The 27535-nt window shown below is 35.0% G+C and overlaps 1 protein-coding gene across 1 annotated transcript; it reads left to right on the forward strand.

Annotated features, from left to right (window-relative positions):
* The first annotated feature begins 2647 nt into the window (after positions 1-2647).
* Positions 2648-27155, forward strand: LOC138315849 (magnesium-dependent phosphatase 1-like). Its single transcript, XM_069257150.1, has 6 exons — positions 2648-3356; positions 22373-22439; positions 22793-22903; positions 23301-23408; positions 24230-24321; positions 24490-27155. Exons 1-6 carry the CDS (start codon positions 3314-3316, stop codon positions 24837-24839), a joined length of 771 nt encoding a protein of 256 aa, XP_069113251.1. The 5' UTR covers positions 2648-3313; the 3' UTR covers positions 24840-27155.
* The last annotated feature ends 380 nt before the right edge of the window (positions 27156-27535 follow it).

Genomic DNA, 27535 nt, shown 5'->3' on the forward strand with positions numbered 1-27535 from the left:
GTTTCTATGTGTCATTGTTAAGTAACGTCGCATGCGGCCTGATCTTGGATAAGTGGCCAAACTATATCGTATCTCGGCTTGGGCACATTACACATTACACATAACACAATACACATTGCATTGCAAAGTAAAACACAAAATGTACTTTTATCAGAGCATGACTTACAACTTTTTGTACTATAGGATTGTTTGTTTTACAAACTGTAGATGCAAAGTAATGTGTTCAGTCGTGAATGAATTCAAAAGTCTACTTTTGGACAAAAAACCCTCTTCAATGTAACAACATGACACCACCTTGAATAGAAATTAGCCGTTTAAGCAACCAGTATTGGTAAGTCCAAAAGTCACATCAGGAGGAATATTGGTACACTTGTTTGTGGAGATGGTTTTGATGAATCGGTCAACTTCTTTTTGTTTCTCTCCGAAGATATCTATTTCATTTTCCAAAGGCCCTGGTTCGACTAAGGTGTCTGGAACAATACAATGCCTACATAAAACAGAATAGTTAGAATATACTGTTCGAAGATCGGCGATTGTCTCCGCGAACTTTCCATATTGATTATAAATGCGTCCATCAATGAGTAGATCTGTTACAAGAAAAAAATTACATCATGGTCTTTCCAACACATGTATCGACATGTACGTGAAAAACACACGATACAGACATAGCAATGTGTGAATCACACCACCAGTATCTTATCTACTACACGAGCCTGTTTGATATGCATTATACATGTCGTGTGCCACACGTGCATAGAGAGTATTGCAGACAAATGAATTGGGGACCCCTTGTACGCACATACCGGAGTAATAGACATGCACGCGATTACTTTCGTTGTGCATTATACGTGCGAGAGTACCTGTTGCTAATTTCCATTTAAATATCAGTACTAACATCTGACTATAAATTGCTCGTTTGATACACGCGATGCATACCGATGATAAATGTAATGATATTGTTATTCTGGTAAATGTTTGAGTGTATCCAATCGTAGATGGCAATATGCAACAATGAATAGACGTATTACGATTACAATGATGCATGATATAATTAATGGTATGATCAACATGTTCCTTTTCCCCAATGGCCAGACAAAAACAGGCAAGTATGGGAAGATTTGAAATGTTATTTTCTATCTAGGAGATCCCATGGGAATCTTTATATAAGAACCACACTGGGAAAATACTTGGGTAATAAAATGAGATAATAAAAATATAAATAACACCGATAAAAGTACAAAATAGAAACAAAAACAATCTGACGATTTCCGTTATATAGTGAAGGTAGTAGGTTATAGGGTTCCGAAAGGGGTTGCGTCCTTTGCTTCATTTCTAAAACATCACGTGTTATATGTGACATTTACACCCTTAATTTTACAGTTTTTTTGTAATTATGATTGATTTAGCTATTTATTCTGCTTTGAAATATTGGCACAGATTAAAATGCCCGAGGTTTTAACTATGTTAGATTAACTGACCTCATTGTGTTCATGTAGTGTCACAGTATTGCCCATCCTCGGTTCCAGATTTAGTCTTAGCATCACCTGAAGAGAAAGCGATAGTTCGACCTCACTTTTGACCGAGAAAGAGGAGTGACTTTAAAGGTTCATATGGTTTTGTTTGTGGAAATGTATGTCCGAACCCATGTAAGAAATTCATCTATAGAAAAAGTATATGTATTTGGAGTTGAAGTTTATCCCAGTAGAATTTAGTAGAAAAAGAAAAGGACGTAAACTGCTCTCAGATAACAAAACCGCTAAAATCGACCCGGTTACTGTATTATATTCTGTATAAAACGCTTAAGACATAAGCTTTTATAGGTGAAATACCAAACACTTTCATACATGAATAGAATCCTTATATCAAATTATTCCAAACGCGTTTTAAATTACAGATCATAAAATCTCATCAATTGAGCAAACAATGTATAACGCTATTGATATTGATCTTTTGGTTTTATGCCTTTTTTTACAGAACGGACTCTTATCATTCTATGAGGTTGATAGCTGTAGAAGTAATCTGGTCCAGCAAGTAGGGCGTTAGAAATGTACATGCTGCCCCTATTGCATGATAGTAAAAGGCGACTAAATTAAGGATATTATTTTTGCTCTTCTTCCTAACTGACTTTATCTTTCCTAATGCTTCCTTTGGCACCGCCTCAATTTTGGCCTTGAGTTGAGCTTTCGTCCCTGTGAGGAAGGCTCTGGGTTCTGTCCCCTGGCCGAGACACACCAAAGTATACAAAAGTGGTAGCTTCTGCTCCTTTTTAGCGCTCAGCATACAGGGAGTGGGACGACTGTTTCGTCGGTGTCAATATGGTGTCTTCGGTGGCATGCCTCAGTGTATAGCACTGTAAAAAGGGCTGTTTACACTGTATACAAGAAGTCACAACATTAATATACCACAGTCTCCCAAAACACACACTTGGAACAACATACGCACAAAACACTGCATCCATGGGAGGCCGTCCTTACATGACCATAGCTGTTAAAAGGACGTTAATTAATCAAACAAACCAACTAATATATCTTGCATTTAACGCTTTTCATACGTGTGTATTTGATATGCGATTGGAACATTGAAACGATAACTTCGATATGGCATTGAACTCGATATAATTGCGCAACTAATTGGATACAATTAAGTATATATTTAGCCAAGTTATGTCGGAAATATACGTTCAGCATCCGAAAATTATTCCTCTGTGAAATGAAGCGTCAGAATATTGGCGTGCCCAAGGGTTTTGTGCCGTTTGAAGGAATTTGGCCACGGCTGTTGTCGACATTTCATTCTGTGCCTTTTCCCGCTTTATATCCTATCGGCATCTCTAGTGGTCGTGATAGGGGTAGTGCAACATCGGATATTCCATTCTTAAAAGCGCATCCTGTCCCTGTACACTCTCCCATATAGACTCAGTCGATAGTAAGTCACGGTACGGACCGGTGTGTTATACATTGCTATAAAGGAGTCGCAACCGTAGGGTGTTGTGATAGCCCATTACTAGCCATACAGAGTCCCAATCGTTTGGCAGTTTCATACTATCGCTATTGCTGCTGCTGCTGAACCAACAGCTACCGAATTCTCGCGCCAAACCGCTCGTGCATTCACACCCATCATATGTACTGTCGCACACCACAAGTTGGCACGACAAATCGTGGTTCCCTGAAATTATTTACTATCAAGAATTCTTTGACAGCATAAAGTGTTTACTATGTGCAAACGGCGATAACAGATCGAACCACAGACAATTTGATGTTGGATTAAAATCCTAATTTTAAACGTTTTATATTGAACTGATCTTGGAACTTAAAACATGGAGGAAACACCAAAACCCAAAATGATCATCTTTGATCTTGGTGAGTAAACAAAGTTGCATTTTCATTCATTTTGCTGTGATGTTTGAAGTAGTTTCTAAATATGTCGAATGCATAATACGATAAAAGAAAAAGGACTTTTTTAAAGTTAATTTTCTCCTCATCTCATTTTCTTCTTTTTTAATGTTTGCGCGGTAGGGCATTATCATCTTTCGTCGGTTTAGAAACCTGTATTAAGGCATTGTGGTGACTAATTACATGTTGCAGTAATAAAACTCGATATTATTTTAAACGATTTCGTTAATTTTTAAAACCTTTGAAAATGTTGTATATTAAATTTTAAATTCTTGACAAATCCCGTGTATCGTTTTATCGCATAAACGTTGCTTATATCCGCGCACGTGCCTTCTATCAAGGTGTATTATTAGATACATTTAAAGCTGCTGACACAAATTGTCTACATATAAATTCCATTGGGAACAATGTTCAGTAATAAAATTTTACAAAAGGCACATATTAAAATTTCATCAGACAGTTCCGTTTGATATAATAAGTCACTGAATGGTACCTCTTTTCTTAATATAAAGATGATTACAGCGAATATTGAAATAATTCTAGCACACTGCACATATTAATGCTTCGTTGAGTACGTCTTTATTTCAAGTGATTCACTTCCATGTTGAAGGTCAAACGGATTAAGAAGAGGCATTCATTACCAATTTTTATCATAGACACTTAACAAATTTAATTAAATAACAAACTAATTGAAAATAAATTCATTAACTTATTTTATGTTTTATTCATATAAATGTATGAAAATGCACATCAGTTTTCTTTGATGAAAACAATACACCAAGTAATCGCGAATTTAAAAAGAAGTAAAACCATTTTTTAAACGATGATATGTATTCAAACATTTGTTGTGGTTACAATTCATTCAACAAGATCGTAAATAGCAAGGCAGACGTCTATAATTGAATAAGAACTGAAAATTATCCCTGCTGTAAATGAGATATCTAATGACAATTCTAGCTGCGAATGATCACAAGGGGTAGAGCCAAATGTAGTTCGATAGAGGGAATCACTGGGCTGAGCGAGAATTGGGCAATTCCGTAGATTCACCGCGCTGTACATTGTTTATACAGTACAAAGGGGTAGCATCTGCTAGGAAGATTACTTCATTCACAAGGAAAGGAATATCACAATTAAGCAAGAACTGGTTGAGGATATTGTGCATTCTTGTGGAGATTGGCACAGTAGTACGTTACATAACTGTTTCGTCTGTTTGTAAAATACAAAGAAATATCCTATTAAACAAATAAAAAGCAGCTAGTTAGCTAATGAACTTCATCAAATGAATCTTGAATAAGCATCGCTTACATGTGAACATAATGTCGAATAGTTTTTACGTCTGCTTAAATACTTACCTTTCAAACGTTTGTCTTCGTTCACTCTTAATCCAACTGGTTTACGAAAGCTTCGAATACTCTATTAGTTTACCTTAACAGTTTTCGTTTGGTGTTAGCTTTCTCTGTTTATCAGTTAGAGTCAGGGAAAGGCGAACAATTCCTATCAGTTGGCTTCGCAACTTGGAAATGAGAGCTTGATGATAAAATACTGCTCACTTTTTTCTTGAAGTTCTTAAATAGTTTCCCCACAATATACACACGTTTTAAAAAAATCCTGTCTATAACGTACCCAATAGCATTATAATAAAACATAATTACTAGAATTCTTAACACATGTAGTAGTACATTGTCAATCTGTCTAGGCTGATATCAATTACTGCTTAACATGGTATTCAAGGTCTTTTAGAACGAGAATATCTTTTAAATGATATTATGGAATTTCGTATGTTACAGTCACGTGTATATGATTATGTTAATCACAAAGTAATCAATAATGATAATAGATACAGAGTATTCTCAGGAGAAATACATAAATTATTGGATGTTTCCGTCTACATAGCAAAATGCAATGAGGTGACGCCAAACTTATTATAACAACCTACATATTACGGCCATTGCCTAACGGTCTCGCGTGTGACATTAAAAGTATAAATGTGTGTACATTAGCAGAGTAAATCTGCGATCAAATGAAAATAAATAACACAATTCCGTGACTCTTTTGTTGTTCCACAATTGTTGCAATATTTTTTACTGTGAGTAAACATGAAAAAAATAAATATGCCAAGGATAGTAGCCGAACAAATTTATACTTGTTTGTAATTAGAAAGAACATGTATTGTACATTCGTCGGTGTTAATTAGTTTGGCTCACTCATACCAATGTCTAAACTCCAAGCTTGGGCCAGACCGCTATCTCTAGTAATCTATGTTATCGACAGCTGATGTCTAGGTGCGTTAAAGCCCTATGTGCTCTCTCTCGTAGCCCTTGATGCGCCAATCTCAAGGTATCTTAGACTCCTGTCCCGGTACGAATAATCAAGCATTCGTTTTCTGTTTTGTATCTGTAAAACTTCGCATGATGTAGCTGTTTGGATGTGTCGAGGACTTAAAGAAAACTTGCCAAATTTATCGATAGTATGAATGATACTGCGAAACAAAATTGAATTCAAATTTATCATTTCACGAAGAAGTATGCGATAAACGCTGGCTGGTATACAACTAGGATAGTTCATTGTTAATTTGAAGGTATGCCCACCGATAAATCAACTGTATTTAGTTTAAAGTTTCTAGAACCATTTTCATAGGTGTAACCTAATCTCCCAAAATTTCACAGTAATACGAGCATAATCTCATTCTCGTTCTATTTGAAGTGATCACTCGCTTCCTTTCATTATCATCGAGTTTCTCTCTTGTGGGCATGGCCTGTTTTCTAACACCAATTGTGATTGGCTACTTCATTTGAATAATTAAGTTCCGTAACCAATGGCATTCCAGTGATTGTTCGGTCAATTTGTCGCTTCCTGTTTCACTTACAGACAAAACTATTTCATTCATTGATGGAATTATCATCGAGTTTCTCTCTTGTGGGCATGGCCTGTTTTCTAACACCAATTGTGATTGGCTACTTCATTTGAATAATTAAGTTCCGTAACCAATGGCATTCCAGTGATTGTTCGGACAAAACTATTTCATTCATTGATGGAACGAGACGAGTTGCAGCCTCGCTCTAGGCCTGCGGGATGTTAATTTCGGTAGTTCGGCTATAATCAGCCATGTGTTCCTAGTATATAAATTGAGTCCTGATGTTTATACCAAGTTAATAACTAACATCGTCTGGATTTTTTGTTGAATTTCCAACGGCGTTTAATATAAGTATTATATGTATAAACTTTAATCTATATTTTTTACCTGCTCATTAACAACATCGCATTATGACTGGGTGTTTGTAAGGTATTTATATGCATTGCCATATTTTAGCGATATTTAGGTTATGGCATTTAAGTTAATCGATAGGCGACTGATTTCCCCATTGCCATGATAATGGGGCCAGATTGGATGTACTGAATGCTTAGTAGTATGCTTTATGTAGGAACCACTATCAGGAGAGCCGCAATGCTCGGTATCACAAGAAGACACAACATAAATACATCGCTGTCTGCATTAGCACAGAGGGGGATGGAATTCAATAGTGTTTGAAGAATATTGAAGACATAAAAACAAACTTCAAATTCCAAAGTATAAATCAAACTATGCTGAATAAGTATTGCGCTTTAGTTCCCTCAGTTTGTAACCGTGCTAGAAGAGACCGTTGATTTGGTGAACTTCGTTTCAACTCGTAGGTATATAATTCGTTTATCTAATTGATAATCTGTCATAGCTACAGTGGTTTTGGCAAGGAAGAGAGATACATGAATTTTACATATCACATATACTAACTAGCATACATAAAACATCGACAATCCAATATACTGACCTTCAACTATAAGTAATACAGACCAAGGTAGTTCATAAAATATCTAATAAAGTGTATAGATAATATTTCAGTATTATTGAAAATGCGATGTAGAGACGCCAAAATAAATCCTTTTTATAATCAGGCTTTAGTTTGAACTTGGTAAATCATTTCATATTCTTTAATGAATTCTTCCCAACGTGAATATCTTAAATATTTTATTTCTATGTTTACGTTTCCCTCCCATATCAACTTGAAAAATGTCGATGGAGACGACTGTACTTCAGGAAATCTTAGTCTAGTTTGGTCTATGGAGACGACTGTACTTCAGGAAATCGTAGTCTAGTTTGGTCTATGGAGACGACTGTATTTCAGGAAATCGTAGTCTAGTTTGGTCTATGGAGACGACTGTATTTCAGGAAATCATAGTCTAGTTTGGTCTATGGAGACGACTGTATTTCAGGAAATCGTAGTCAAGTTTGTTCTGTGGAGACGATTGTATTTCACGAAATCGCAGTCTAGTTTGTTCTGTGGAGACGATTGTATTTCACGAAATCGTAGTCTAGTTTGTTCTGTGGAGACGATTGTATTTCAGGAAATCGTAGTCTAGTTTGTTCTGTGGAGACGATTTTATTTCAGGAAATCGTAGTCTAGTTTGTTCTGTGGAGACGATTGTATTTCACGAAATCGTAGTCTAGTTTGTTCTGTGGAGACGATTGTATTTCACGAAATCGTAGTCTAGATTGGTCTGTGGAGACGACTGTAATTCACAAAATCGTAGTCTAGTTTGGTCTATGGAGACGACTGTATTTCAGGAAATCGGAGTCTAGTTCGTTCTGTGGAGACGATTGTATTTCATGAAATCGTAGTCTAGTTTGTTCTGTGGAGACGATTGTATTTCACGAAATCGTAGTCTAGATTGGTCTGTGGAGATTGTATTTCACGAAATCGTAGTCTAGTTTGGTCTGTGGAGACGATTGTTTTTCAGGAAATCGTAGTCTAGTTTGGTCTGTGGAGACGACTGTATACAGGATATAAATACAGTATATCGTAGTCTAGGTTGTATGTTACTCCGCAATGAATTATATCAATGACACACAAATTTGTATATCATTTACTTTAACATTGCTTTGAAATACCGGTATGAAGTAGGAATCCAGAACGACAACCACACTTTGTGTACATGGTTAATTCAGAGCATAGAGAAGTTAGCACTGGCCTTGATCCTGTCGGGTTTATTGTGTTCATTTGAGCGCCCCAATAGGTTTTCCTGCTATTTTGGTTTACACCTTGACTTTTCCTGATAGTTGTCGTCTATGGTAACAGTTTCTTACTCTATCTTTCGTTACGTTTGGTTATAGTATCTGTCTTCACTTGCAAGATTATACTATTAAATTGTAATTCTTTGTAGTCGTCTTGTTTAATTTATTTTTAGTTTGAATGGCGGCTTTGTTGTTTAATCGGTATTCATTATGTTTACGCATACCGCATGAGGCATGCAGTGCTACATGCTTCATGTAATGACTTGGTAGGAAATTTAAAGAATGTGTGAGGAAGATAATTACCACAACAAGCCCTGCCTAGCCTCGTTAGTTGTCTGTAAGGTATAAACAGGTGTGGGTCATATAGGAATGGGGACTGTTAGGCACTCAGTGCTGACAGTAAGATGAGGAGTAATGGCGGATTTCTGTCGGCACATATTACAAGTGGTCAGATCTATAGTCTGCCTGGTATAAAACACATCTGTTGGTGTATATACCGGGCTCAGATACCAAACATCTTGGTCTGTGTGTACGAAAATACTTAATTCAACGTTTGGCTGACGTCTTTTACTATTGTCTTGGATCAATAATGAGAAATAAAAGTAAATAAAGAAAATCTGTAGCGGTTTGATGTTTGGGTTTTTTTTCTGTGAATTTAGAACAAAATTATTATTAACATACATACAGTATTTTTCATTCGGCCATGTTGCATACAGAATGTACTGCTGCCAGAAGAATACTTTAGACCAATGCAGGATAACATGTTTGAAATAAATGTACACTGTGGGGCAAACTTAAAACAATTAGGCAATGACCAGTAAAAGCCTATTTCATAATCATTAACTTCTCTAGTGTACAATGATCCCGATGTATCAATTTAGTGGTCATTTCTCCCACATCCACACCCGCCATACAGTTACGAAACAATATCGAACGAGATTCAGGTGTCTGAGGAGTATAAAGTTACCTACATCGGAGTTCTAATAGACACGCTAAGAAACGTTTATCAAGTCTTACAGCTCATCCCGCCAAGAGCAACAGTGCTATTAATTGTAAAGATGGAGATATCAAGACGAGAAAATGGTTCTTTAATACTTCTTGGCGTCTTTAAGAGCTTACGGCTTCTGAAATTAATCATTATTTCTGTTTAAACAATTTAGAAATATTCTGGCACTTGATTCATTGCATATACAGGGATTTACATTTGATATTATAGCGAACACTTAAAACGCTCACATGGCTTATTACCGTTATAGGCGATACAATGTGAAATGTCTAAGAAAACAGATTCATCATTGCATCACACCTACATAATTACTCTCGTTTAACGAAATATACATCAAATTGAGGAATATTAATTGGTTTACCATTTGGAACCAGTCATTGAATCTGGCATCTTGGATCAAGAAAGAAATATCAAAAGCAATTAGTCTATGTGTGTTGTTCCTGCTTGAAAAATGTTTCAAGATGCCGTCGTTAAGACAAATGCAGCTTTATGATGCCTCAAACAGAACCTGTATGTGTCTATATAATAAAATTATATTTTTGACAAAAAGCAAAAGCATATCTCTTCTGCAGTTCCGGGGAAACGAAACTTTGATAGCGAATGAAAATACCACAAGAAATCCCTTTGGTTGTAGAAACAGCAGATGGTAACACTGAGAAAACATCATCGAATGCTATCTGAAGAGATAGATATATGGTTCAATACATGCAGACATTTTCCATACGATTCACTATAGCAAAACTGATAAAACTACCCAACGTCTTACAAAAGTGGAATTATTCGGGGCGCGGAAATGTCCACTTATTTTATTTTTATCTAATCCCGTCAATATATCCACGGACGGATATAGATTTTGATGAGATAGACCCACAAGAAATGGGTCATTTTCACTTCAAAACCTTCAGAGTTTTCTGAAAAAAAAAGTAATTGTTTGTTATTCTTTTGTTTACTATAACGAGTAAACATATTACTGATGTGTATGTGTAACAGTTATTGTAAAAGAAACCGAATACAAATGCCACGTTTTCTTTTCTTCACTCATTGACTCCTTATTTCAATTGCTAAAGTAGCCTTCCCATAGATAAATGGGGTTCCTGTCAAACACCGGAAGCAGTATAATTTATGAAAACATGGCCGATAAGATAATTTCCGGAATCTCTACAGGACGTTTGATGTTCAGATATGATAAAAGGATTGATGCGCGACTTATCGCGATATAGACTACAACTTATCCGGTCGTGTTCTACATCGCTAAAATAAACATCAAATATTCAGTTGTACTATGATTTTGGGAGTGGCGCGGCGTTTTTTTGTTTTTTTTTTCTTCTTTTTTTTTTGGTCGTGCCATGGCGCTCGTAAATTAAACGTTTAACAGATTTAGACACTATCCCCGATGTGAAACGGTTTGCTCAATAAAATCTTACATTTCAAAATATATCGGCTATAAATCATCATCACAGTTATATAAATATAACATTTGCAGGTAAAACAAGGAATGGCTGCCAGTATTCAGCTCATTACATTAATCACTAAACATTGCATATAGTGAAAACGGGTTTTATGATTCGTTGAATATGGCCCAATGTTTTATATATTTGTGCATTAATATCTTCCTATTTATAAATAAAACATCAATATTGTAAACAAACAGTAATAGTCTCTCTCATACTACACATTGTGATGTTTATCGACTAGTCGGCAATTGTATAAAATATGATGAAAGTCTTTCATAATATTGGGATATATAGTGTGTATGTTGAATAAGCTTTATGAAAGCAATGATGTTACTATCTATACCTACATTAACCACATTTGTGGTACTCTTAAAATGTATATAATTGTGGCTTATATGTTAGACTGTTAAATGATATTTTCCATTCGAATATTTTTGTTTCGTTTATCTTAAACCTTTATCTTCTATATTTCAATATCATATTTCATAAGTATTTCTGGGATATGACCATTACCTGAAAAATTAATATAACTTGTTCTTAACTCTTGTTAATGATTGAACAAAATAAATTCGGCCACATTTCGTTGAAACTGGATTGGTCCGCAATATGAAATATTTGAACAACGACAAACAAATACCTGACCGTTGTCCTCCTTTTACTGGGTATAATAATGCTTCTCCCAATATAACAGGAGTAGCCATTTTTTGTGATCAGCCACCACACAGTGACCTATGAGACAGACACATCGGAACATTTCGCACATATTGTTATGATTTTATGGACCGCCTAGCGCGTAGATCGTCGGGCCAGCTGTAGAACACCGGTGATACAAATACGTTACAGCGAGCCGAGGTCATAACCGCTATATACGACAGTTTCATTATACTATAAATCAGTTTTAATATTTGTTACATAAAGAGTGTTTTTACATCTACATTAGGAAAGCTTAAGTTATATGTTTTAAGGCTGGCATAAGTGGTAAAATTACACGCTAAATATTAAACACAGTATATAACGACCTACTTAAGATAAACGAAATATGCTTTACAAGGTACATTTGCATCTCGTGGCACTAAATCATAGTCGGAGAGGTATTCCAATAATGACAGGTCAATGATATTGGTTATCGATGACGTGGTAGATACGGTCGGGTGATATCATGGTGTCGTTTATCACACTGGTCAACAAAGCTTCATTTTGCCTTCATTGGTTAAATCTAACGGATATATATAAAAAAAAAACTTCGATTACAAATCTCCATTCCAATATTAAACAGATAATGCTCATGCTGTTGAGATAATAGGTGGAAATTAGGTTTTACCTATACACGTGCAAAACAGCTTTTTTATGTAAGAACATGTCGCTGCATGTGCAACACATGCTCATTGATCCTTCCTGAAGATCTTATGCCTGTGCCGCTTGACACACAGGTCTATTAGTGCATTTACATGCCAGTTCAGCAATATATAGATAATGTGGCTTCGGCGATATGGAGTTTATGAGGTGTCTGGATATTCACGATTTAGTGTTCTCAGCTTGGGCTGCCATTATCACTAAAGTTCGCTCATAAGATACATACATATCAGCATGTTGCAAAATCTTTAAGCAGATTTATGTAGTTCCATTATGGAATTGTATATACTCGGCCCGTGAATATATCCGATGATACAAATATACCCTCATTCATGGGCATGTAAATGTAAATTCTTCGCTGCATGTCGCTTAGTACCGTTGCCAGTGATAATTACAAATCGACAAATCCTCAATGAACATTGCCTTGTACTGAGAACCTCCGTTCAACATATCGAACACAGTAAACAAATTTACACTAGAGCAATGAAGTCCCGAACGAACGCAAATTATAACAAATGGTTCCCATAAGTGCTTGTTTTAAACACAAGAAATGGTAAAGTATGAGCTTAATCACAACAGTACGGTAAAACACGGTTATAACGAACCGCTGGGGACCAACAAAATCTTTTCGTTATAAGCATAGTTCATCATACACGAATTACAGACATCTATTGGGAACCATGATGGAGAATGGAAATCACTATGTTATAGCAATAAATTCTTAATAAATCTAAATGACATCTTTCCATTTCAACTGAGTCGGTGTGTTGCTTGGTGTCTTCGACGACTATACAAAAAACAAAACACGAATATACCGCTGTCGCCCAAAACACACACCACTCACTTCATACACACTTCACACCCCATACAGGGGAGGCCATCCTTACATGACGCTAGCTGTTTAATTTTAAGTATAAGTAAGAAAAAAGATGTAGGAATACAAATTAATATACATGTATATTTATACAACATTATGTTACAATTGCAAAGAGCGCATACTTTCAAAGATATTAATTGTACAAAACATAGCGATTATTATGTAAATATCATTACTCAACGGAAATAATGCCACACCTTTTTAGATAAAATACATCTAAATATTGGAGCAACAATCATTTTTGGACAGTTTTCATCTACTATCGTCGCTTAATATGTTGAAAATACTTGATCTAGGCGATAAAAGTTCGCCAAAGATTGCATTTCTAATATTTGCAACATCCACGTTTCCTTTCGATCTAGGATACCTAGTTAAACATATGAGTAGATAGCCCACATAAACATTGGCTGTTTCTATCCTTTAGGATTCCTCAGTGATGCCAGTGGACAAGATTATTACCAGCTTGATGCAACAGAAACGTAAACGTGAAATAAATTATACATTTGGTATATTGTAGACGTTTCACAAGTAAAAGAAAATTCTAAAATGAATCAAATCATCATTCCGATAAAATGTGCATATCTGTTTTACTAAGGATGTAGGTCTTATGATGCAAGCATTTCTCCATTCTTAGTCACCCTGTTTGATATATACTACATTACGCTGCTATCACATGTGTTAGAACGGTATCTTGTGTAATCCGTGAATCATACAGAAGACATGTACAAAGCTAGATAGATCTAGGATCCCACAGCTATCTCTCTGACACGTATTACTCTCAGTGTGGCCTTGTGATACATACGATAAAAAATCGCCAGGTTTTTGTATGTTTTGCTATCGTCAATGTGTACAAAATGTGGGCAGTGTACACACATTTCCATGCTTCGATGTGGTAATAACATACAACCATAACATTAATTAGCGGCGCGTTCGTTTGACGACTACTCCCACGAATAATTGTGGTGCAGTGCGTTCGTATCAGCCACTCTCTAAAACGTTGGAGACACTTTAGTTACCAGCTGTTTGTTTGGGTAAACGCCATGAATTTGCGCGTGAAAATTGATCTCAATTACCCCTATAACCCACTAAGACAGACACAACATTGTCGTGCATCAATGGTCGTTCTTCGCACAGTTGATACTGATGTTTTCTTGGTAAGTGACGGCTGCATTGTTTAAGCAATTGATGCAATCTTCAGTTCTCTTTTACCGTAATTGCTTCCAGATCAACCGACTCATCGATGAATGGAAATGCCTCAATGAAATATATACATGTATTTTCGCATGATTTTCCCCATTTTATAGTGTATCCATTGAATATACAGATTTCAGTAATTATCTCAGACGATTGGATTCACAATAAGGACAATTGGTAATTTACTACTACTATATATTATACAAACTGCAAATCGTCAATACTGATATTTTAACACAAACCGCAATTCAAACCAATATTGAAAATTATATTTTTCCTTTTCATTAATTCATTTGATTATTTTTTATCTATTATCGTATGTTTAAGATTACGTTTATTTTTGATTCTGCTGTTTATAGGAATATTAAACATCGTTATCCTTATAAACACACCGGAGAGTAAACATGTTGGGAACATTAACATTCAGCTATCGTCATCTCATTTCTTTCTTACCTTTCCGTTTATCTATATATGTACCTTGAGTTATTATTTGGCATTGTCATATGCCTGGGTTGAATCCAAACTCACACAAGTTGAGTGGTCGGTGAACAGAGAACGCTTACTCTGTTAGAACATATGGTTCTGCAATCCTTTCTTTAAGCATAATTATATTTTGTTGGTATTCTTTTTTCGGTACTATGTTTATATAGAGTTTTATGGTGACCAATGATTTGTCAAAGCAATACGTTCGGAGTGCTTATTCGTTTGAACGATGTCGAAAACAAAAGAAGTGTTACCGTTAGTACCAGTATGTACCAACGTTATTCCACATCAATGTGTCGCCAGGCCTGCGTACATTATCTGAAGGTTAAAGTTTCTACAAACCTAGTGCAAACGAAAGAGCCGCATGATTTCGGTAATTCGAGCTAATGAATTATTAATTTGATTTTCTAAATATACAGGTAACACAAGGCCAGTATCGTTTGATGAAGATTGCCAGTTATCCAGCAAAAGAATTTCGGTTATTTCACGTTTAAATACCATGCTCTCATAAAGCTACTACAACACCCTAAACAATTATCCTTTATTCATTATTGCTGATAATTCCTAATATCAAAATTAATATTATACATTTCTCAACATGATCGAAACTAGATATTACAGGGTACTTGTTTTGCCAAATGCTGAGTTGTGCTGCCAGACACACTTGTTCGATTAAAACAATGTCCAATGCATATCGAGAACAAATTGAGATATTGTCGCACTGACAGTTACATGGGCATTAAGTAATACATACAGCAATAGACTTCCAAACCAATACGAGAATCGTCGGCCTTTTATGATTCCAGTATAAGACATAAATGATTCATATTACCAAAGGGAACAGAGCGAGCAAGTTAAATATATACGTCTCAATAACTTCAACAATTGATTTTGCAAAAAGCAAATGGATTTGAAACCCATGATAGTGTGAATATCAAACCATTTTTTTGCTAAATTTTAGGGTTAGATATATTTCTACCAAAATAACTATTTTTTCTGCAATTCAATTGCAGTGGGACGTCTACACTATGGCAAGTCAATTATTTAATCATTATAAAGATTTCATTAAACTGTTTACTCTGTCTTACTGTTGACATGTTGAAGTACCTAAATCTTCGTATGATTTATGATGTTGATTGTGTAAGGGTTCCTCAAAGCCATTTTTTCATAAGGTGGGTAATTATTTTCTACATTACTATTAGGGTAATGTACATTAGCACACTTCTTTCTGATATTGCGCAAGCGCAGTTCACAAAAATGGCAGCGTAAACAGCACAAGCGTTGAGTGTTCATCAGCTAATCGTGTTATTTTAATGAAAGAAAAATGGGTCAATGTGAAGTTAGTTTGTGTTCTTGGTGGAATAGAAAACAGACATATCTTCCCGCATATATACCATTCATAAAGAGTACCGCTCATGCGAGGAAATTATGTTATAAATATCTCTATTGATTTTAAAAACAAATATCTTTTGTCCACAACATAAAAGTTAGTTGTTTCATCAGTAAAGTATCAAAGATTTTTTCATGGTCTTTCTTATTATTTTTACCACCGCGGTAAAAGTATTTTCATATAGTACCGTTTGGGTCTTACTTTGTTGATAGGGCATCGGCGAAACAGGAAATCTAATTAAACTTAAATCGTTATAAGGCATTAATAAAGAAGCTGAGATTTTGATATCTTGTCATTTTGTAAAATTAATTAATTTCAGTATTTTTAATATTTGTATTAAATTGTTGACTAGATATCTTAAATTGTTCTGTGTTAATATGTAGTCTTTTATTTGTAGCTATTTAATTTAATGCTATATAGATTTTACATATACCGAAACACTTTCTGTATGCATATAAAAGGAAAGTTCTCTTTGTATCTGCAGGTGGTCAAAACTAACATATACTGAGTTACGAATATCTGCTCAAAATTCGTTTCTTTACTTTATTGTGTGTCTCAAATAGGTATTAGGAATTCGGATTTGTTTTGGTAATAGCCAAACATTCCTGTTGAATCTCAAAATCACTTTGATCGCCACAGATACAAGACAATGTACTAGCATTACAGATGAGACTTTTGTTTATATTTCGGTGTTTTCTGCTTCACTCTTTCTCTTTCTGAAATGTAATTGTAGATATCTAAAGTATATACAACGCCTGAACCAGACACTAACGTCAGACACATTTCATCCCCTTTAGTTTTAAATCTTATGTAACATCTTTTGACTTCATAGACAGACCTTTAAAACTAGTCAGCTTCTTCAAAACACATTGCATATGATTTCAATGTATTGAACAAAAACGTCAGTAAGACACTAATCATTTTCTTTAAATGATATGCCTGAAAATTATAAAATTACACGCGAAAAAATAAAAACACTAGGTATCAATGCCATCAGGAATATGTGATTTTAAATATACATTACATGTACGTAAGCTGAAATTGCGTTTTGGCTTTTTTATGGGTTTGCTACGAGAAAAACACATGTTTGGTATCTGTGTATACAGTTCTATAGAATATACGATGTAAGATAAAACAAAGACATGTATTAAGAGTCGTGGGGTTCAACAGATCACATCTCCACACCAAGGCTATATCCATGCATACAGTATACCTTCTGTAATTTGTTACATAATGGAGATTACTTCTATCGCGAATTATTAGATATATAGGATTTGATTGATACTTTTACACTTAAAAATAGTTCGCCATGATGATATAATGCTTATAGTTTTACTTTCTTTTTGTATTGTTTCGTTATGGTGATTTCCATCTTTGGTCAGGTGCTTGCGTGTTATCAAATTTGTGACCACTCTTTCTGTATGATTTTCGAGCATATCGAGTTAAAACTTTACATTTGTTTAAATGCCATGGAACGGCTTGAACAAATAGAAAAAAATATGTTGACAACACAAGAAGTTTCTTTTGGAAATCAGTTTCACTACTGTACCCAATCTAAATATTTCTGTAATTTGATTCTATCATGTTCACATCGTTTATTACAACTCCCGTGGAACAACAATCTATCCATTGTTTTCGTCTTGAATACTTTCCTTTCTGATATTTTTCTTTGGATATGCAGATAAACCTATCGCGTTCCTAGAAAGCTTTTTAGCAATTTGATATATTTTGCAAAACCATGTGTTACTGCACACGTAATTGTCAGTCTTCCTAATAATGCGAACGTAGTGGTGTTTCTGCCAACTATTTCTGCATAAATGTACTAACATATTAACATACATCTAATTGACGCCTCCGTCATGATATATAAACTATTATGCAACACAATAGAAACCAACATTAAATTAATATGATTGTGCACCGTTTTTCTTAACTCGCGGTGGCATTTTTATTTGATCATCAATGTAACCCTCGATAAATAGCATACAATACTCTTTTTGGCTTACGAATTGCCTGACTACAATTTTCATCCTACGTCTACCTGTGTTCATCCCCGAAAGAAAACAAAAGATTATCGATACACTATAAGTTATCAGAATGTAGGGGACTAGCATGTGTCAACGGTATCCTGATGTATGATGTTGGCGCTGGTCCAGGGGACTGCTGCTCCAGGAGGTATGCTCCTGTTAAGGGGGGACGCTTTCTAACAAGTGTCGTGTCAAAGTAGGTCACATCGTAAGCTCCGTTTTATTACCTCACCCTTCATCAGAATTCCTGGCAAATTATTACCGGATAATGCAATACAGACTCTACAGACACAACAAGATATCTGTTTTGTAGACGAGCAATGCTAGTTTTCGGAACAGAAGCACATGTTTTCAGCTATAGTAGACCGGTAATATTTGGGTATTTTGGGACAATTTTACATGTTTTTGATTTAGGTGCCAGAATATGTTTTAAAAAGATTTGTAACACTGATACAATAAATACAAACTGGTAAATAACAAAAACGTTAAATAAAATTTCAAATGGTTAAAGTAATAACTTATATTGATAATTGATCAAGTTTAGACTCCGGTGCATCGCATATTGAAAGAAATGATATCCCGCGGGGATGCCAACGTCGACATCAAATCTTCTGCAGGTTCTCTACTTTTGTGTTATTTGACAAAGGTCATTAATAATTTATATTTTTGCGGTTATCATCTTCTTATATAAGTTTCCTAGCCTTAGTGTAATATGTTATAATAATTTTCCCAGAGCGGTAAATACAATGATCAAAATTAAACTGTAATTCAATCATTTTTCTCTGATTATTTATTTCTATTATACGGTATAGGTAACCATTTATAGATCATGTATGTTATGACCATTGTCTTTGCCTCTCAGACGAGGCGCATTCCAGAGAAATCATCTCAACACAAGTCAGGGGTATGTTTATGTCCTTGACCTTTGCAGAGAATTCCTTCCCGTAATGATCGACAACAGTTGGGCAACATTAGTGGAATACTGAAATCAATCATTCAACATTTAGATAATGACTTGAGATGGTATCTACCTCAATCGTATCCGATATGGCGCCTTTGAAAGCGAATATTTCTGTGTTAATAGGTAGCTGGTCTGTATTAGATTAGCCAGACTTGAGAAGAAGACTTGACAGTAATCGCAATGTTCAGTTTATCTATATATCAACTTCAACAACATCTATCATATGAATACGCAAAGAGGCAGATTAAATTATTAGCGTTACTGGAGATTAATTTCGTCATATAGTTTTGTACTGAATGTGTTCCTTTACCATAAATACACTTGTTCTGGGATTTATCAAATCATTACACGCATTTCATATATATATATTGAAACTTTTCAACGCATTCCTGTTTGATTTAAATTGTTATTTCGTTTATAATACCAAAATGAAAAGAAATACGCTTTACATTGGTGGGTGATGATATTAATCATAAAATGAAGCTTTAAATGCCATTAAAACACCTGCCATTTTCTCATCAAAAACATCTTGTTTTGGCTCCGGAAACGTAATTGTATTTACATGATGTTTCGGTAAATACCTTTCTGTTCCACTTGGGTATGTTTGTGTTGCCGAATGTTTATAATGTGTTTTGCGGTAGGTGAAGATCCTTTACCTGATGAGTATACTAATATGTGAGGAAAAGATAAAAAACGAAAAAGGTGGTGTTTTATGAGAAATCGCACAGTAGATTATAGCCATAGATTATAGAACTTATATAGCCCTGTGGTTTTACTGTTTGTCTTCGTTTGAAATATTTTCATTCCGTGAAATAAAAACATTATCACTGCATGACACGTGCATGTATTAAAGATTTGGTATCATCTCATTTAAATATTGATGACAACACTTGGTACTCAGTTAAACCTGCCTTAAGTGGCGTGCGTGACCTATCTTTCTGTAAATGGTTTTCTGAAACATGGAGTATGAAAGATCTAATGTAGAATCGACGAACGTCTCCCAAACGTACGATCTGAATCACCAAAAATGTTTCAACAGTTCAGAAGAAAAGTGATTGTTTTAGAACGTTTTTAATGTTTCTATTTTCTTTCGGTATAACAACATTATACAACACACTACAATCACACAGACCAAAGAAGTGTATGTTCCAGTAAGGTCATCTGGTACGAGTCTTTGTCATGAAGGATACTCAACCTCTATCGATATGAATATGATAAGTATCGAGTTACATCCATTAAAATGTTGCGTAACATTGAAAACAGCCGGTATGGCTAGACAGAACATGTCAGTATGTATCAATATGTTATAAAACTACATTAAAGCATTAAACAAGATTTTAAAAATGGTTACAGCATGTCGTGCCGTAATCTTATATGAACCAAACACATCCATCGCGTTTGTTGTACTCAATGATTGCATGCGTACGTCATACCATGAACCATTTTACTGTGGTATTTAAACTATCGACTATGTAACGAACGGATTAACAAGTTAAACGCCCTGAAGACTTAGTGTTCTCAAGATACGGTGGCCGCCAGACATTGAAAAAAATCTCTTTAATACGATTGTTTTAAGTAGAGTGATCAAGATTAAATAGCAGACACAGAGTGATGCTGCTCTTCTTGAACAAGATAAAAAAAATCTGGCATTGTACCTATTTACATGGCCTAATAGCAAGAGCCTTAACGCTAATGAGGTATGAGTTGTGTTATAATGGTATCAAGATGGACTTAGCATACAAACCTGTTACAGGTTCAGCAATAATATTGCGTGATATTTTCAACGCAAATCCCGTTGTTTGTATCTTTTAAATATGTTAAATATTAGTTATGTTATAGTAATTTTGTTGACGCCGTGACGTCACGAGGCTTTATTGCATGGGTAGCCATGCAATACAGCCTCAGGCGATATGAGTGTATTGCACAAGACCAGCCAGTATTACATGCACCAAGTTAAAAACGAAATTACACCTTCGCCACAAAGAAAATGTAATTGAAAAGATGTCTTCCACACGAATCCTAGAATGTTGGAATATGTCTGACCTTAATGATCAATCAGTAGATCCTGTGGCATTCTCTTTTCCATCTTCTCAAAAAAAGAAAATCCAATATCTATATTTGACGAGATTCTGTGGGAACATATGCCCTATGGACAAACAGTTGTATTGTGTGATTGTTTGATTCGCATTTATCTTAACTTTTATCAATCAAATACGAATAAACGTTTTATAGTTATTAAAACATAATCCATAATGTAAATATTGCTCTACTGCAAGATGGTAAAAGAATATTAAAAAAGATTCTGATTCTTCTTCCCGTTCTAAATTTATATTGTATTCTGTCATCGACGATGGTTATTGGTATGTGTGACCTTGAAATTGACAACATAAATACTATATCTCGTTAAGATTGTGATATATCTGATGTATATTATTTATGTTGTCAATATTGTAGCAGGTTGATACACAACATTATTATGCTAGCATAACAAACAATACACCTGTTTATTAATGCATGATTAGGATACGACTCGCGGCCCACGGTACGCACCAAGGGTACATGTGCATATGTATATTTTGGTATGGAGATATTGGTAGAGATAGAAACAAACAATATTAGACAACAATAGTGTGTATTGTTACACATACCGCGGCTACCAGGCTCCAGCAACAGCGTTTGTAAACAGTGGGATATCATAAAAACGTTATAGTAATATTATTAAAACCTGCTGTTAAGAACAAAAACAAGTTTTCTCCAATATGTATGTTGTAGTTTGTAAGAATATGTACAATCGTATAACATTTTATATGATATCTATGTTTAACCTTTTTATGCAAAATGTTTGATGTCCAAAGAAGTATTGTGATTCTATGTTATGACATTTATTGTCCGAATAACTATTCATTATCGCACATACATGTTAAAAGTATGTCAGATTCAAAAACGTTTGGTCTTTATTAATATTTCGACACAGATGAATTTATGTAGGTGTTGCTAGGATTGCCTTTCTTGTGATTTAATGAAATACACATGTACACCTTTTAAGAGGTAAGCTAATATTTTGCAAGAAAGTTCTTTAAAAACCAGGTAATAGTTTATAATGTCACATATAGTCTTAATGTCATAGAAATAAAAATATATACAAACACATCCTTATAAACTCATGGTTTTCTTTCTTGATGTATTTTCAGATTACACGTTGTGGCCATTCTGGGTAGACCGCAAAGTCAATGTGGAGCCGCCATTCAACAGAACCCCGTACGTATACCACAAAATCATTAAAAGACACTATCTTTTTCTCATAAGGAAGTCTAGATAATCGAAATTTTCTATGCGCATTTCTCCTCTTTTAACTTTTGCGGCTGCAAAGAGCTACAGTCCCATAGCTCTCTGGTGATTTTTTCAGTATACTTGATACAGAATCACTGCATTCAGACATTCCGAACTATACCCAATAAACTTATGTTTGCCTCTCACTTTACATACAGACGAAAATCCATCGAAGCTTTCGGTCTTCCTGCGATTTGTAGTGCTTTTGCATTTTAATTTGACACGATATAACACAAGTAATTGATTATAAAATTTTGAAATGTTGTATATATATGTTTCAGAGACGGCAAGGTATTTGATGCTCGTAGCAGAGAAATTCGTTCGTTCCCCGACATCGAACATATTCTTAAGAAGCTGAAAAACAGCAATTTCAAACTGGCAATTGCCTCAGAGTAAGTGCTATGGTAGAGAAAAAATAAAGACACTTTCTCAAAACATCTAGTCACACATTTATTCGTATAAAACATAATCTGAATCTTGACTATATCATTGAGTGCTTCAGTTTTGTGGTACAAGGAAATGAATGTAACGAATCAGTAATCAAGCATATCGCAATTTCATCTGAATTCCACGACGTTTTTGTTTTAACACCAATAATTTATAAAACCAGTGCAATTTTATTTGGAAGTATTCGATAAATGAATACGACATTCAGTTATTTATCAAAGAATTCCAGAGATAAGTTTGACGCATATGATATGACTGAACAACACGAAATATTACAACATGCACGGAATTTCTGGCGCTTATGATAAAGACATACGATATTTGTCTGTTATTTATCAACAGAGCTTTCAACAAAGAAGAGGTCAGGAGGCTCGTTACCTACTTTGGATGGGACATTTACTTCGATCACATGGAAGTTTATCCTGGGTCCAAGATAACTCACCTTCTAACGTAAGTGGAACAGTCCGCATACCTCGTCCATCACAGGTATGATTACGTGTCAGCCACAATGACAGGTTGAGCAAGGGTAGCAAGTCATCAACATTACACACCGGTCACATTGTTTATACCAGTAGGCGCTTGTCTTCTACTTTATTCTTCACAGAACTCGCTCATTTAGATGTATGATATGTAGAGCATTCCGGCATTTCTTAAACGCTGGGAATTGTTCCGTGGTGATAGAAAAGCCATTTCGTTCAATCTGTTCTTGTTTGTAAGTTTAAATGCCATAACAAACAAAACATGATACTTGAATGGACAAACTGAGAATTTTCCAAGAATTTACCATATCATCAATTGCCATGTTACTCGTCTATGATAATCGGAGCTTAAATTGAAGGATGATAGCGCTTGTAATACGTCGATTTTGAAATACCAAAACGGCGTGGGTAAAGTACGATTTACCGTCGAGTAGTCTCACCTTCCGGTGATTGGAACGTCACAAATATCACATCAAAAACGAGGGTAAGACAGCACGACGCAAAATAGTACTTTACCCATGTCATTTTTTGGTATCTCAAAACCCCCGTATCAATTGATATAAATCGTTGGTTACTCAATATCTTATATTGCAGATCAAATGTTTCAAATTTAACGCGAACGTCAATGAAAACATCTTGCTTAAGGTCGGCGTCAAGAAGCAACTGCTAAAGGACCAATATACATATATGTAATTTTGAATAGGTTATGTTTTCATTTTTTCAGGACTTGGCAAGCACCGATAATTATATTTCTACTTAAAATTTACTTATTTCACTTTCGTTTTTCAATAGAATCAAGAAAGAGAGCGGCGTTGACTTCCCTGATATGATGTTCTTTGATGATGAACGAGATCACCTGTCAGAAGTTGCGCACACGTGCTTAGGTAAGTTTTCGGGTAATAAAATGTCACACAGCCGATAATATGATCAATTAGAAAATGGGCAGATTTTAAACACAGTAATTTTATAATAAACTTTTATGATTTAATTAAATTTTGTTTTAATTTACGTCTGCTTTCTTTAAGAGTTTTATCCATTCTAAACCTTTTCAGGAGTAACATGCATATGGGCTAATCGTGGGGTGTCTGAGGAAATTTTGGAAGAGGGATTCAAAGCTTTCTCAAACAACCATATCAGCAACGCCAATAACAACAACAACAACATGCTGCACTCGAGCACAAGTTCTCTTAACAGCAACGACTCTGAGGAATCTCAGAGTGATACTACTGTATTCTACGTACACAAAAGGCGCGGGTCACGTGCTTCAATCACATATGATACCCCGCCAGTTATTGACAGAGCCGTGCGCTTGCGCGGAAGAAGAATGTCTGCTCCTGCATTATCTATTCCTAAATTGGATACCAAAAAGTTGTTGGCGTGTCAAGAAATAAATGAAAACTGATTGTGACTAGCAAATATGTACTCATATTCTCAGAATGTGAATATTGTTATATTGTAGTATTGTGATAATATTGCGAATGTGTGAAGTTCAGTTGTGTAGTTGATGTTCTTATAGGCGCATAACAATACAAACACGTTTGTTATGACAGAAATCCATACTGGGTTTTGACTTCAACGGTGCGTTAGAACAGTATGCTATATTTGAAAGTGAGTTTCTGTGCATGAATTGAATGAACTTATTCAAAAATGAACATCAATGCGTATAATCAATTCTTTGATTCTGAAGGAAATATGGTTAGGTAAAGTGTATTGTGGCATGACCTGCGATCGAGGCAGACTAGATAACTCTGAAGATAAGATAACATGAAAAATCACTGGGCTGCTCCAACAGATGCTAAAATGTAATTGGACTATTTAAGAAGGTGTTTAACTGCCGAAAGGCATATAAATACACGAGATTCTGACGCTCATGTGATAGGAAGGCACATCTGGAACCAAACAGGTGCACGTGCTTGAATTGAGTAGACAGAAGTGTGTCTAGAGCTCCAAATTCGCGGCGTAATTGTCTGGAGATGAAAAGAATTCTGAATGAACTGAAGGTATGAAGGAGAAGCAAAGCCTACGATGTTTTATGAAAATGCATTCGTTGACTTTTGGATTAAGGGGCGTAGTTTCAGAAACATTAATTTAAAGTGTAAGCGTTAACGTTATGAAAAGGAAATGTGAGATTTGAGAAGATATTCTTAATACAAAGAATGTTTAACTTCCCTTTCAAGTCAAAGGTAATCATTCTTAACCTAATTTCGAAGCATGGCAATGTCTACAAGCGATATGCCTGGGAATTAGGAGCGATTTAAACGTCACCATCATGAAGGAAGAAACAAGGCGAAATCTATTTCATTGAAGACACTTGATAGTCAAAATATCTCCCCGTTAAAAAGACATTTTGTATCGTTCTTTACATTTGTGAACGTGATGTTAGGGTAATTGGTGTGAGAACAGTATGATAGCAGCTACATTGGGGAGTGCTGTAAAAGACTAGGTGTTACGCATTACCAATGTCATATTAGTGTTTAGAAAGGTTGAAACGTGGTTGAGCACAAATCTATAGTTTCATAGTTCCGTGTGGAAAGCATGAAAAAGAATGAGAATTTTGAAAGACGAAAACAAGAATTTGAAAGTAGGCCTGGGAATAGAAGAAAGATGAATAGTCGTTTATGAGAGCGTTAAATCAAAATGAGGTAAACGTAGTATAACATAAAAATCCAAACTGGTGCTATTAAATAGATATTAAAAACAAATATAAATGTTAGTTTTATACATGCAGTGATAATACAGTATGCAACAGTTATAAGTGGCAAAGTGAAAGTAGTGCGAAAGGACGTTGCATGTGCTTTGTTAAGAGTGGGATTTGGGTTGAGAGTGTGGTGTACAATTACGCTTGTTTAGAATATTTAAAGGAATCAACATTACCTTAATCACAATCGAATTTAGTCTTTCATGTAGATATAGTTGTATGTATATGTTTTTATGACAGATGTCCGCAGTCACTTCACACTATATGTGTAAGAGAACACTGCAATGCATCTTATGTATTTCCCGTCTCTGTATTTGATTATAAGAAATAGTATGGAATATACATGGGATATTTGTCATCGTATAACGCCCAATTTAGAATAACACTTGAATACATGCAAATTTACATCAAAAGCAACGTTCAAAAAAGTCTTAATGGCATCATTTTCCCTGTTATTGATCATGACGAGGTAATTATCTTACCCATTGGTTATTTTTGTATTTGTGTGTACCTTTTCCTAAATCTCAGTCTTTTATGATATTTAAATGTTTTAAACACTTGAAATTAATTACGTGAATCGTAAATGATGCAAACCACCAATCGGTGTGATGACAAGCTTACAAATTGATGTAATGGTATTGAGAGATAATACAAGCCCTATTGTTTTATTATGATGCAGTGTTAGGCTACCAAACACAACCCGCCTTTATTTGTGCGTGTAGTCACGTGAACTTACTGACCCGTATCTCACCTTAATCGATCGTTTTATATATTGTCGTTTTGTATATATTTTTCCTAGATTAATTGTGATGGTTTTCAGCAGAGTTATATCTGACAGGTTGTAGAAGATAAATATATTTAGCGACATGTAAACGTAGATGTTTATTTGTATATATACGGTACCGGAAGCGTTGTACATATAAGTAAATAAAGCACGAGGATGAATATTAGATATGGATATGTCTTATATATTAAGTGATGAGATGGTACAGAAGTAGATAATAAAATATACAACGAGTATTTCTAGGGTTGACATTTTGTTTTACATACTTTCATCCAGAAAACCATCATTTATACTAAGGAGCAAATATAAACATATAAGACTGAACAGACAAACTACAGACCAGACGAAAACTACCGAAAACTCACGAAGGGAATTTTTCAGTGTTACATAAAGAGTCAGTGTTTAATTTACCGACGCCAAATGTTTTAGGGATCCTTGTCAAACCGAGATTGATAAAACGTTCGACAAACACCGTCTTACACAATCATGTTTTATAAAGTCAATATGCATATAAAAAGCAGTATCATGGTCTTGTTTAGAATTCTTGAACATCTTGGTTATCCTTCATCATAGGTGTATTACAGATGGTACCCATAGTTAACAGATTATTTTGTTC

This window comes from Argopecten irradians, chromosome 2, assembly GCF_041381155.1.
Source record: "Argopecten irradians isolate NY chromosome 2, Ai_NY, whole genome shotgun sequence".
Taxonomy (NCBI): Eukaryota; Metazoa; Mollusca; class Bivalvia; order Pectinida; family Pectinidae; genus Argopecten; species Argopecten irradians.